The 13,805-nt window shown below is 41.4% G+C and overlaps 1 protein-coding gene across 1 annotated transcript in view; it reads right to left on the reverse strand.

Annotated features, from left to right (window-relative positions):
• Nucleotides 1-2,752: 2,752 nt before the first annotated feature.
• The window catches only part of ROR1 (receptor tyrosine kinase like orphan receptor 1), a 385,155-nt gene continuing 374,102 nt past the window's right edge, over nucleotides 2,753-13,805 (reverse strand). Inside the window, exon 9 of the mRNA XM_072974301.1 lies at nucleotides 2,753-6,736. Within this exon, the coding sequence (XP_072830402.1) occupies nucleotides 5,309-6,736 (1,428 nt within the window). The 3' untranslated portion in view covers nucleotides 2,753-5,308. The remainder of the gene's footprint in view (nucleotides 6,737-13,805) is intronic.

Below are 13,805 nucleotides of genomic sequence, written 5' to 3' on the forward strand. Positions count from 1 at the left end.
TACAGGAGAATCCCATCTCCTTTCACTTTGTTTCCAACATGGGAACATGAATCATTGACAGATACTGCATTTCATAATATCTAAGTGCATCTGTGACTGCTAAGTGTGTGTATGGGGGGAGGAGAGGGTATAGCTCAGTGGTAGAATGCATGCCTAGCATGCATGAGGTCCTGGGTTCAATCCCCAGCATCTCCATTTAAAAAAATAAACCTAGTTATGTCACCTCTCCCCACCAAAACCAAAACAAACAAAAAAAGAAGAGGTCCCTGAAGATGGATACTTAGAGTCACTGTCCTTCAAATTGACTATCCCCTGAATTATCTTTATTTCATCAGGTTGACCTTTTGAGATACTGACCTTTTAAAAAGTGTAAATACAGGAATACTCTCTGTGATCTTAATGAGGAGTCTTTCTCCTTATTTAATCATTCTTGGATAAGAATAGCTACTAACCTGGTCACGTGGGTAAGGATCGGCCTCACATCAGGGCTGGTCAGCAAAAGTTCTAGTCCTCGTGTGAATAACAGTTCATAGGTGCCTAGAATTCAACTAGTCGTAAATATGTCAACAGACCTTCTCCCTGTTTGTCTCCATGTTTTTAAGCCTTCCCAGCCTAATTTCCCAGAGGATTACACTGACCTTGAGTGCTTTGATGGTTTGTAAGGCGCTCCTTCCTCTGAGTTAACAGCATCCTAATGCTCTTGGCATTTATGGTAACAAACTTCAGGTGCAGCCATATTCTGGCTGCAAAAATTCCTCTTATGTGTGTGTGCCCTCACTCCTTCTGCTCCTCTAATAGAGCATTTCCTCCTTCACGTTTGTACTATTGGTTGAAAAAAAAATGCTCTGTAAATTAAGCAGAGTATGAGCTTCACCTCTAGCACCTCCCTCAGTTCCCCGCTGCTGTCCTTCTCCAGAGCTTGCTGCCCTCTGAAGGCGGTGGGGAGCTAGCCTGAGCGAGGAGTTCACCGCCAGCCCGGGGTAGCGGGGGAATGATGGACTGCAGCTGGCAAAGGAACACAGTGGAACAAGCCACAGGTGACTGCATCAGCCAACTGGGTCGGGTTGTCACAGGAAGCTCAGGGGAGGCCCGGAGCCTCTGCAGCTGCTCCTGCTTGATGCTTACTGGGAGCTGGGCCTTCCCTCCTCCCAAGAAAGACCAGCCTATCTGTGACCTCAACTTTGTCAAGTTGCGCGCAAGGAGTCAAAGAAAGGTACACTAAGATACCAAACTCTTTTGAGTTTGTGTGTAGAAAAGAAAAAGCTTTTGGTCCCTATCCAAGTATGTGGGCTTGAGTGAACTAGACAAGGAGTATATTCTTGGGAAAGTCTAGGTACCCTTCTATCCAAGTGAATAACTACAAAAAAAAAAAAAACCCAGCCCAATTGTCAGATGATTAATGCAAAAGTTTTTAGGGCTGAATTTTTGATAAAGTAAAACTTGAGTACCTTTAAAGAGATTAAAGCAGCTGAAATGTTATTAAATGTTTATATGTCCATTATCAAGGATGTAATGACCATCCTCCCACCTCTCACCCCCAGGCCTTTCAGTTAGGCTGGTTCTGCAATTCTCTATCTTGACACTATAGAAGGGCTTGTTAAAGCACAAGTTGCTGGATCCCACCCCAGAATTTCTGATTCCGTGTTTTGAAGCGGGGCCTGAGAATCTGCATTTCTAACAAGTTCCAAATCCGCTGGTCTGAGGACCACACTTTGAGAACTAACAGGATAGATCATCTTTGAAGGTGTGTAGATAACTGAGACCCTCTTTAATCAGTATTCAGTGATTTATAGGAGGCGTTATCTGAGATGGTGCTGGGAGCTTGCAGATGTTGGTGATGAGGGAATTAAGGGTAAGGCCTGGATCACAGAGTTGAAGGAACTGGGGATGGTGGGAAGGAAGAGCCTGGAGGCACAGAAAGGAAATGGGAGTTAAGGGCAGACAGAGGAATTCAAGTGAGAGGGAGAAACCCAACCTGACACCAATCGCACTGCCATGTGAAGTGATTGCTCTATTTAGTTTGATCGCTGAGGTGGTGACAAGAGCTGTACCTAAGACAGATGGATAAGGCCCTGAAGGTTTTATTGTGTTCTCTTCCGTATTAAACAGCAGAAATGGACAAGTTTTTTGAACTTTCATAATGATACTCATTTTCCTTGACAGTGTGTCTTCATCACCACATGGGGAGCTCTTTCTTTGGGGCAAATAAGGTCATAAAGATAAGCTGTGACAATCAAATGGCCACGTTTATCTTATCAATATGATTGGGATCTACGTTGAACATGATAAGATGTACACAGCTTTTCCTTCTTTAGATTGCTAAGATGACTGCTGATGTCTGAAGTTCACACGGAAACAGCAAGGCAGAAAGAGATGCAACAGTCAAACCCAACTTTGACATTCTGTTTGATCGTAATTATTCAATATATTATTTTGATCTTAAAAATTAAAATCTTGCCATATATAGGTGGGTAATATGTGGTCATAAACTCATTGAGATTCTCCCTTCTACCTAGTCACTAGCAAAAGAATGCCCATGTCTGTTTTACAAGCCTACTTACAGAAAATCATTTCAAAGAAATAGTAAGTAGGAGCCATGATTCAGCTTTCTACGAAATGTCAAACATTAGGAGAAACAATATTAAGATTCCCAAATACCTCCATGATAGCAATGTTCAGGAAATAATATTGGATGGTAAACATTTTTAATAAACAGCAGCCTAAAATAATCAGTGTTTAATATCATCTCTGGTGTGTGAAATACAAATGCATATAACCTCAATATAAGATAGGCTTCTTGTCATTACAATCCCATGCTTGTCTATTTGAAATGCCCATAATAACAAATCAAACATTACGTAACACAGTGATTAAATGCATGCAGTGAAAATAAGGAAAGGTGTGACAGGGCAAGGTCGCTGAATATTGCCATTATATATTTGAAGAAAATCTACATCGAGTTAAAAACAAAGGAAACAAGGAAACAGACCCAATGTAAAAATGCAGAGATATATTTTCACTTCTGTGATACAAACCCTAAACATAGTTTTGTGCAAAAAAGGGAAAAGATCTGAAAATAAAGTCATCTTACAAAACACTGTCAACAAAGCGAAAGATATTTTTCAGTCTGTGAAAAAAATACTATTTTAATACAAAGGGGACTGTGTTATATAGTATCACAGTGCTTTATAAAATACATTATTACAAGTGGTTTTGAAATTTCGCTTGCTAACTTTAATGACTTCAGTAATTATAAAATGCTCAAAATAAATGTTATAATTCTTTATAAAAAAACTAACTGGAATTATTTTTTAACCATAGTAATGTTTTTCCAGAGAAGATATTTTACTGGCTCATGGAATGCTAATTTCCCTTTAAGGGACTCCTAGAAAAACTCAGATTCACTGAAATTGTGTTTACTTAAAATAATAAATATTCTTGGAAAACAATTGATTGTCGTATGATATACAAAATTGTGGTTTGAATCTTCATCATTAAACAGTTGCATAGCAACAAAAGGATACAAATATTCTCCTCTACCTAAAGTTAAGAAATGTAACTTCTGAATCAGCTTACGTATGCCCCCCAAAAGCCTTAATTTATCTCCCAATAAATCTGAATAGAGCCAATTCTTTGAGTTCACAGTACCTATAAGTCCATGTTTGTTGTTTGAAGATTCAGTATTTGGGAAAACTGCCACCATTTTGGTAAACATATTTCCTTGATTTCTCATCCATTTTTGAATTTTTTTTAAAACAAAACTGAAACGTCAACGTGCTTCTAATTCTCTTACATTCTCCTCATCAAGTATCATTTCCGGGAATTACTTTATATCCTGTAAGTCTCTTTATAAAGTCTCTTTAGCTGTAAAATAAAAAAATTGAGACTTTGAGACATTGTTCTTAGAAGAAAGGAGCGCTGTTTTGTAACAAGAGAAAAATCAATCATAACATTCCTTCCTATACAGAACTTGAAACCCCTAAGAATTCTAAACTTGGCAAAAGACAGCTAACAGGTAAGGCATGAGATGCACATTTGATACCTTCCTCTAAGGTGAAAATGATCATGTTGCTCCTGTTTACCAGCTTAAAAAATTCAGCTCATAGTACTCTTTGAAGTGAGAACTCAGTACTTGTTTTCTTTTTTAATGCTGAAGTATTTTGCAAAATAGAATTCATAGTCTTCGGATTCCAAGTAACTCTATGAATAAATTGTCATAACTCTTGGTGCTGGAACAAAATCTGTGAACATTTCCAGATCAGAAAAAAAAAAGTGAGAGAAACTTTAAATTAACTAGATACTGCTGTCACAGAGCTTCCTGCTTCCCCAGAGTCCAGTGATGGTGAGCACTCCAATACCTTGGACAACTCATAAGCAGGAGCATGCAAGCACTGATGGGCTGGTCTATAGCCACGCCGCTATGCTTCAATATGATTGGTCCAGGGATGCTCCTGTGAGGCTGTCCCCATGGGAACCCTTGTTCCTTTCCCACGGATGCTGATCTAGGCCAAGGGGCCATTTTCCTGACTGTGCTGCCTTTGGTGCCTCATTTCTAATGCAACAAAGTGAACTATCAACCAACGATCAATTTTAGCATCCACATCTGGCCTTCTTATGATCTGATGTCCTATGTGATTTCAAGGGCTTGTGTAAACACACTGTGGAAAAGGCCTTCATGATCAGCAGAGGAGATTCAAAGAGAGGCACACTCTGCACCTTCCCAAAGAAGCCCCACTGAGTAGAAGGCTTCAGGGAAACTTACATTTGTCTTATGGCTCGTTTCCATCTGGGATTTTAAATTTGGCCTAAATTTTCCTCATTGATTCTGAACATCACTTCCATACAAACATGCATAGAGTCTAAATGGAGTCAACATAATTCCTGAACATCTGTCCTGAAGAAAAGGCAGCAGGTAGACAAATGCTACGGTATATACAATTTGGGGCAAGACCAGTCATGGCGACCAAAGGTGAATACACAAAGCACTGTTTAACTTTCCTTTTTGGTTTCATGCTTAATCATAAGGTTCTTTTCCTCTTCACTGGTTTGCAGTTTTCAGTACTTGAAACCAGATGTGCCAATCCCAACGCCATGGCACACTCCCTGATGGAGTGTTAATCCCACAGTGTGTTTTTTTTCTGGCTGGTGTCTGCCCTGCTTGGTAAGACACAGTTAAACTTCACAGAAGATACTTGTTGCAGTGTCTGCTAAATGAGAACCTTACTTTAATAAAAACATTTGAATATAAATCTTTTCTACGACTTTCTAGTTTTTCCTGTGTACCACATTTACAAAAGTTGTGTGCATTTTACAGATCTGCAGAAATCATTGATTCGGTGTGTCCATGAATGTTGGAGTCTCCTAGCAAAGACGGTTGCTTTGAGTCTATTTTGTAGGGTTTTTGAGATTTGTTGCCGAAAACAGTGATACCCATTCCACCGGGATGATTTGGAATCGACATGTGTGGGAGTAAGGGAATATTTGCTTCCTGATTGGATCCTGATGAAGGCAAGCTGGTCACATGACCAGTACTAGTTGACCCACTGGCACTGCTCGGGGACCGACTCTTGGGAGGTGGGCAGTGCTGGATCACTCTGGGAGGACCTGGTGGCTGATAGTGGGCAGCTGGAAACGCTGCGTATCCAGGAGGTATTGGGTATCCATTGATGGGGATGAACCGCTGGTTCTGAGGTATCGGTGGGCTGATGAAACCAGCAATCTGGCCCTGTGGTGTAATACCCTGGCTCGGGAACATATAATTGGGATACCTGGGGTTACTGAGATTACTCACTGGGCTGGCACTAAGGGAGGTCGTCTGCGTGGTGGCATTTCCGCCCGAAGGAGTAGTTGAGCTGGTGTGACTTGAGAGCCCCTCCCAGGACCGAAGCCGGACGTGAATATCTTTAAATCTTGGTCTCCTGGAAGGAATCTCATTCCAACACTCCGTCATGAGGCTGTACATTCTGGGTGGGCAGTCTTCGGAGCATGGTAACAGCTGTCGTTTTCTCACCATTTCGATCACTTCCTGGTTACTAAATCCATAATATGGCTGGAGTCCAAAACTGAAAATCTCCCACAAGACAACCCCAAAAGACCAGATATCTGAATCGGAAGAGAATTTGCCATACATGATGGCTTCAGGGGGCATCCAACGAATGGGCAGCAAAGACTTACTCTGTACCCTGTAGTAATCAGCGGAGTATATTTCTCTGGAAAGCCCAAGGTCTGAAATCTTCACGTGAAGTTGCTCTCCGATTAAAATATTGCGAGCTGCAAGGTCCTTATGGACAAAGAAATGACTAGACAGGTACTCCATGCCGGCTGCAATCTGAATTGCAATATGTAGAAAATCTCCGTGATCCAGGCTGGATTTTACAGTCCCGTCTTCATCACTGCTACAGCCAACATCTGAGTGTGGGGACCGCATGATGAGGAACTCATGCAGATCTCCCTGATTCATATACTCAAAAAGCATACACACAGGCTGTTCCTGGGTGACGGCCCCTAGAAGGCAGACAATATTGGGGTGGTGTAGTTCGGCCATCAGAGAGGCTTCCTGCTGAAATTCTGTCCATTGCTGGGGGTTGTTATAGTCTTTCAAGGTCTTTATAGCAACTAACTGAGCATGGTCCATGCCTGGGAGGTAGAGGTGGCCCTTATAGATCTTTCCAAGGGCACATTCACCCAATTCTTCCATAAAACGTACAGCGGAAAGGGGCAGTTCTTTTGCCTTGCTCTGTACAAGAGAAAGGAAAAGAGTGGTTTAAAACACTTCTTAAGGCAAGACATCCTGGCATCTAAAAGGAGGGGTGGGCATATTGAGAAAGGCTCTATAAATTAAATTAAATACAACATCGTACACCTATAAGTCTTTAAAATTGTTGGCTGCAACTTGGAGGAAGTGCCGTGGGCAAATTTCTGTCCGTCACTCCCCTATCTCCCCATCCATACCCCCTGCACCAACAATGGTTTTCTGCTGCTGCCTAGAGTCTTGCCATCCCAAGAGTGGTCTTGAGATCAGCCACATCAGGATCACCTGAAGCGCACGACAAATTGCAGACCCTTGGGCCCACCTCAGACCTATGGAATCTGGATCTGCATTTAACAAGACCCCCGGTGATTTGAGTGAACGTCAGTGTGCGAGAAGCACTGCTGCAAGAGGATACAGCCTTGAATTCTTAGCCTGGCACTTGGAGTGATTGTGATTTGGTCCTATTCTTGCTACACCTCTAAGTGATGGCCTCACTTTGGTTAAACAGGTCTCCTCAGTGTCCACATGCAAGCACCATGCACATTCTTGCCTAATATTTTTGTTCTTCCAATGCTCTCCTATTTTTAAGGTATATATTGAGCTGAAAGCCAGAGAAACCAAAACAAAAGACTGTCCTGAGGTGCTCATAGTGGAAGTGGGGAGGTTTGGAATGTGCTCCTCTCTATTTATCAAATCCTTGCTCTGAAACTCTCCGTGACCACTCTGGTCGTTGCCTCATCTGGAATCCTTTTGGCTTTGTGGTCTGAATGCTGCTACGTGCAGGACACAGTGAGGTGGCTGGTTACATGCATGACCTCCGCAGCCAGACAATTTGAGTCTGAATCCTGCCCTTTCCACTTACCAGCTGTGTGACCCTGGTTACAGTATTTATTTAACCACCCTTTGCCTCAATTCCCCCATCTATAAAATGGGATGATAACAATTGTACTTACCTCATAGGGTTCTTGTGAACTTCATGCTATTTAACCTTTAGCTCTTATTACCTTGCTGTTGCTTTTCTTCCTATGAATATATTTTGTCCTCTCAATCAGATTTAAATTTTTTGAAGGCAGGCATTGCCCTTCATACCAACTGATTATCTACGGCTTTGCAAGTGGGTTGTTTACTGATTGGTCTTAAAACAGACAGCAGAGAGCATCCAGCTCACAATGAAAATAAGTATTAAATTGTGACATTTGATCTTGACAGTAAATGTCTATTATGTCATGTGTTTTTACTATTTCTTTGAAATTCACCTGAAATCTACCCTGACATTTAATCTAATTTGTTAGGGAAAAAGTCATAAAAGCAATACATTTGTTCATAAACTGATTTTTAAAATAATCCCTTTAAATGCACTTTCAATCCTTACTTTTTAGATAAAGAATACTGCTGTGGTGAGTATCCCAAATGAAGCTGACAATTTTGCAAATACATATGGAATTCAGAGCGCTCCATACAGAGTTTAAAGCAACAGTTTAGAAAATTAAGTAAAACATTTCTCTAAACCAAACTCCACTAATCTAAAATTCATGATGATTAGTTCTGTTCTAGGCTGATATTTTCCAGGGCAAAATGCCCATCAGCCTCATGGTAAGTGTAAATAAACTTGCAGCAAAATACCCACTTAAACGGATGAAATAGAATTGAGGATTTTGAAACATTAATTCCTCCATGTAAATAACACCTTATTTTATATAGGTCTCACTGATTTGTTAAAGCAGATTTTATGGAGTTTGTATATGTAAATGTCTTAAAAATTTTTTTTGTTGTTTTGGGGGGGGTAATTAGGTTTATTTATTTATTTATTTTACTTAATTGAGGTACTAGGGATTGAAGCCAGGACCTTGTGCATGCTAGGCATGCACTTCTACCCCTGAACTATACCCTACCTCCTGTAAATACTTTGTAGTACAGTTACTTCCACTGAAAGTAACGGCAACCCATTGCTTTAAACATTCAGGAAATTAAAGCTTATTAATCCAGTCCCATTAATTATAGTATTCTTTGTAACAGCAAAAGATTAGAAATACCCTAGAAATAACCTGTCTATTTAGTGGAGAATGATTAAATTAATTGTGGTGGAGCCAGTAAATAGAATATTATAAAGCTGTAAGAACGAATGAGGACACTTTCTATGTACTGATATGGAAAGATCTCCAAAATCCTAAGTTAAAAATAAAATGTAAAAGAACAGTGAATGCTGTATGCTGCTTTTGTATGAAAGCAGAGGAGAAAAAGAACAAATATATTCATATTTCTTTCCACAGGCATAAAGAAACTCTGAAAGGATGCTCAGGAAACAGCAGTGGTTCCTGGATCAATATGGAAGGGGGCACTGGTGGGTGGCGGGAGGCAGACGGGGGAGATTTTTCACTTCGTGCTTTCTGACCCCTTTACACTTATGAACCAGGTGAACATATTAGTAATGAAAAAAGTGAATAATTTAAAAACATAAGACATATCTTTCCATCTGACTGAACCCAGGAAATTCCATCTACAGTCACAGTTGCTTCACTCTTTTTCCTTTGGCTTCTAGGGTCTGGATTCCGTGGGTGCGAGGGACTTCCTTTGGGAGAACAGGATGTGGGTGACAGGAAAAGTAACCAGGTACCAATCCTACTCTTTTCTCTCGAAGCCCTTCAATGATTTTGCTTTCATGGGCAGAATAATCCAGGGTGAATTTTTCCCACATGACATTAAGATAGGGATTTTCAACGGAACTTTTCCTAATGACGTAAATGAATCCAATTTATGTGAAAGTCCCGTGAATGGCACGGGCGGTATTATTTACTTTTCGACCTAAACAGGATCCTCATGCTTTTGGTGACAGAGAAGGGTGAGGGACTGAGTAATAAACTACTTTTGAGGGAAACTGGGAATTAGGAACTAAACCCAAGGAATAGTAGACTGATCTCATGAGGAGTTAGGCCTCCTTCCCCTTCCCTGCCAAGGTTAACCCATAGGCAGGGTGGGGCAATTCAAGCCATGTGACCTTTGGACTCACACAAATCTGAATTTGCATCTTGGACCTGCTGCTTTCTATTAAGAATAGTTAATATTTATAGACAACTTACTATGTGCCAGACACTGTTCTAACTACTTAACAAATATTAACTCATTGACTACCCCAACCCTGTGGGAAAGAACCTATTCATTAGATGGCTGACCTTTGGTGAGTTTGTTAACTTTTAACCTCTATTTCCAAATCTATGAAATAATGTAGTATCTAGCTTCCATAATTGCAGTAGGGATGAAATGTAACAATGTATGAAAGTAATTTCCACCTAATAAGTGCTCTTTAAATCAATTTTACTGTCCTTATTAGGGAAGTAATCCAGAAAGCAGAGTCAATGCAAATGACTTAGATCCATTTAGAGCCTTACATAGTTCTAGATAGTCTTCTACAATTCTATGTTTAAAATAAATGTTTAAGTTTCTTCTTGTTAATCTTTCTCTGTTCTCCGGTAGTTGTTGGTTTTTGTTTTTGTTTTTTTAATTCTTTAAAAATGACAGAGTTTGTTTTGGAGCCTGAGGGTGGGCAAGAATTTGAGTGGCCTGTGGCCTGCTCCTCTCAGGGTTCTGGGAGATGCAGACGGAGGTGGAAGAGTGGATGGTGGCAGATGGGAAAAGGAAGCAAGCTGGCCAAACCTGTGGGGACGGGAAGAGAAGAGGAGGTGGACAGGACTTTGGCGCTGGCCTGACACATGGCCCCTGGGGCTTCACAGCGAAGAAGGCCGGCTGCATTCCCCTCCACTGAGGTAAGCAAATTAGTTCTCTGGTATTTGCCCTTGGAAGAAGAACTCCTACTCTTGCCATTTTACAGATGGAGAAAGAGGCTTAGAAAAGTATCAAGAATTTTTAGGAGAGTCAAAAAGAGCTGCACTTGCGTGTATAAGGCCTTCTGTTTGAAACCAGAGAAGCCTGCTGGCCGGCAAGCCCAGCTGGACACAGCACGTCGCTGGAGGCTCAGCCTGCGGCCTGACACCTTGCAGGGCTAGGAGGTCGGCCTTCCGTGTGTGGTCACTCCGTGGAATGATAACTGTTTTCTCCCTGTTCAGACCCATGACAAAGTACGTTTTGACTCAAAGTGTGTCTTGTCACATGTCACCAATACCCGGCGGGCCAGACAGCAGAGAGTCCCACGTCTTCTGCAGCCGATTGAAGGAAGGAGTAGTTCACCAGAGCTGGTCATGACCAAATTTGGGGATGTGCTTTGGAAAGAAGCACACAAAGTAACTAAAAAGGCAGATTTCCCAAAACCTTTCCTTGGAACACCTGTGCAGCAGCCAGTAATAGAAAGACCCAGAAGAAAAAAAAAAAAACAACAGAAAAACCTGCTCAGAGCTTGGTTTCAGGGGAACAATTTGCACAGTGATTTGCATTTTTAAAATGCTCAAGTTATCTGGTACAAATGAGTCTTAACTAGAGACTCATTTTCAAATTTCACATAAATCCCGAACTAGTTAAAAAAGCATAAAAACCTTAAAGAAGCAGTCAGTAGACTGTACGGTGACGGCAGGAAATTAGCTGTATTGTTGAGGAACAGATGGTTTACATTATACAAACCCTTTAGGCTAAACTTGTTTAGGTCTGGCATATTGTAAATTATATTTTCGTAATGAAAGTGAAATGACCTCTGCTTGACCTCAAGTGGGGTTTGTCTGTTTGAACCAATGTAGTGGAAAACTATGAAAGAAAATGAAGTCATAAAGTTTTGGCAGTTCAATTTTGGCTCATTTCAAGTTAAGGGGTTATAAATCTGTTTAGTTTTTGTTTGACAAGTATTTGTCATACAGGGATGTACAAAATGTAAAGAAGTGTAAAATACACATGAGGCACGATGCCAAAGTAAACCAAGTACAAAGGAAAACTGGAATGAATAGGGTCCTGGGCTCCTATCTCTTTATCACTCCCTCCATTAGTTGAATGACAGGATGGGCTCCGTTTATTATATGCTGTAAGGCAATTAAGTACCTTAAAACTGAAACAGGCTTTCAGTTTAAATGTTAACATTTTTACTCCTCAAAGTAAACACACATCTGCCTCAGTGCGGTTTTAAAAAATTATATAAATTTGGGCGGCGGGGTTAGAGGGGTGGGAGGAGAAAAATCAAAGTTGGATGCAGAAGTTGATACAGGATTCTAAAATCTGATTGTGCTTCTGCCTCGAGGAATTTTTGAACAGCAACTGTATTCGAGTTTACATGAGCTCTTCATAGAAGGAAATGAAAGAACATCTGAGATGTGATTCATGAGATGTGGGTCCGATGCGAGTCTTGCAGTCCCGTCTAAAGAGTGGCTGGAGAGGCCAGGTGGATGTTGGTGGCTCTCTCACCTGTGTGATCAGTACTAAGTGGGGACAGGTGCCCCTTTTAGAGCCATTAACTTTAGGTATGAAAGCAATGAACCATGTGTAGACTTTTTAAAAATTGTAATTATGTAGATGGCAGATGGAAAAGGAGGGCAGCCTCAGGGATTTTCTCTCTTTTCACTTTTGGGAAGTTACACCTTAGGCGATAACACACTTGAAATGACTCCTCTGGGTGACACAGCTTGCGACTGGACTGCCGTTTCCCGCTCACTTGCCCTAAGAGATTACCATAGGAGACGAGAGGAGGACTCTGCAATGACCACCAACATTTGCGTGCAGCACAGATCCTGCTCTGTGACTTTTCACCTGTAACCTGAACAGGGTATGACTGATTGCTCTACGTTTGAGTCCAACTTGAAATAGACACACAGATAAAAAGCAGAGCCACGTGAGGGTGGAGGGAACCAGAGCCCAGGGCAGTTCTCTGGGACAGGAAGGTGGCTCGAATAGCAGGTGCTGGAAAAGGACTAAGGCTGATACTCCCACAGTGGACCCAAACCTCCCCCTGTAGTCTTTGCAGCCTGTACTGGTGCCTTTCCCATCCCTCATGCTCTGGGACGGCTGCCGTTTTACAACTCTCTTTTGTTCTACATTTGCCGATTCTAGCTGGACACAAGTATCTGCGGGAAGAGAGCAGACCCCACACAGGGGCATTTGTCCTCAGTCTTATTAGAGGAATAAGGAAGCAGATCCTGGCCTTGCTGAAATTAGAGGGGTATTCTGGGTAACAGCAAGACATTACTAGGTCTGTTTCTTTTTGGAAGCACAGTTTTCTCTGAGAACTGTATTCCCTGGGGACTTACGCTCTGACTCTCAAGTACTAACCAGCAGAGTCTGCACCAGAGCAGGCACTGGAACCCCCCACAGGGCTTGTTGAACCACAGACTGCCTTATTCTCCGAGTTTCTAATTCTGTAAGTCAGATTCTGCAGTTCTCACAAGTTCCCAGGTGATAAGGATGCTCTTGGACTGGAATAAATGAGAGAACCACTGGAATAAATGAACATAGCTTTCAGAAAAAAAAAAAAAGAATATGACTTTCTGGATCAGACAGTTACTGAGTGTCTGGGTCCTTGCTATCTACGTGATGAATGACCACAGTGTCTCTGAAGAACTTGCTTGAGCAATTCTGACTGACACAAGGCAGAAACAGTAACACTCTGCTTGGGAAATGCTAGCCAGAGAAAAATACAAGAACCACCGACTGGTATTTTACTGGGTTATACTCTGCATGGCTACTGTCTTAGAGAGATTCAAGCTTTTGAAATAGAAATCACTCTATAGCTGGGGCCGTGTCATCAGTTTATTCTATTTTCATGGGCAGCCAATTGTGTGGGATATAGTTTAGTAGCTGATTATACCAGTCAGTCAACTGATACTGTATATACCAAACACCAAAGAGTATACACACAGAATAGGAGATGAGAAACCATGCAAGAACCACGAGGAGAGAGGACATAGCTCCTATTCTAGGTGTCCGTAATCTGAGATTAACAACAGATACCATGTTTGACTACCTGCCATGTGCCAGACACTGAGATGGTAATAATGGCTATGATTTTCAGTGAGAAGTGTTTATGTGTTAGGCTGAAAGTACTTTACACATATTAATTCTTTTCATCCTCACAATAACCCTATGGAATTGGTTGCTATGACCATTAACCCCATTTTACAGACGGAGA

The sequence above is a fragment of the Vicugna pacos genome, chromosome 13, assembly GCF_048564905.1.
Source record: "Vicugna pacos chromosome 13, VicPac4, whole genome shotgun sequence".
Classification (NCBI taxonomy): Eukaryota; Metazoa; Chordata; class Mammalia; order Artiodactyla; family Camelidae; genus Vicugna; species Vicugna pacos.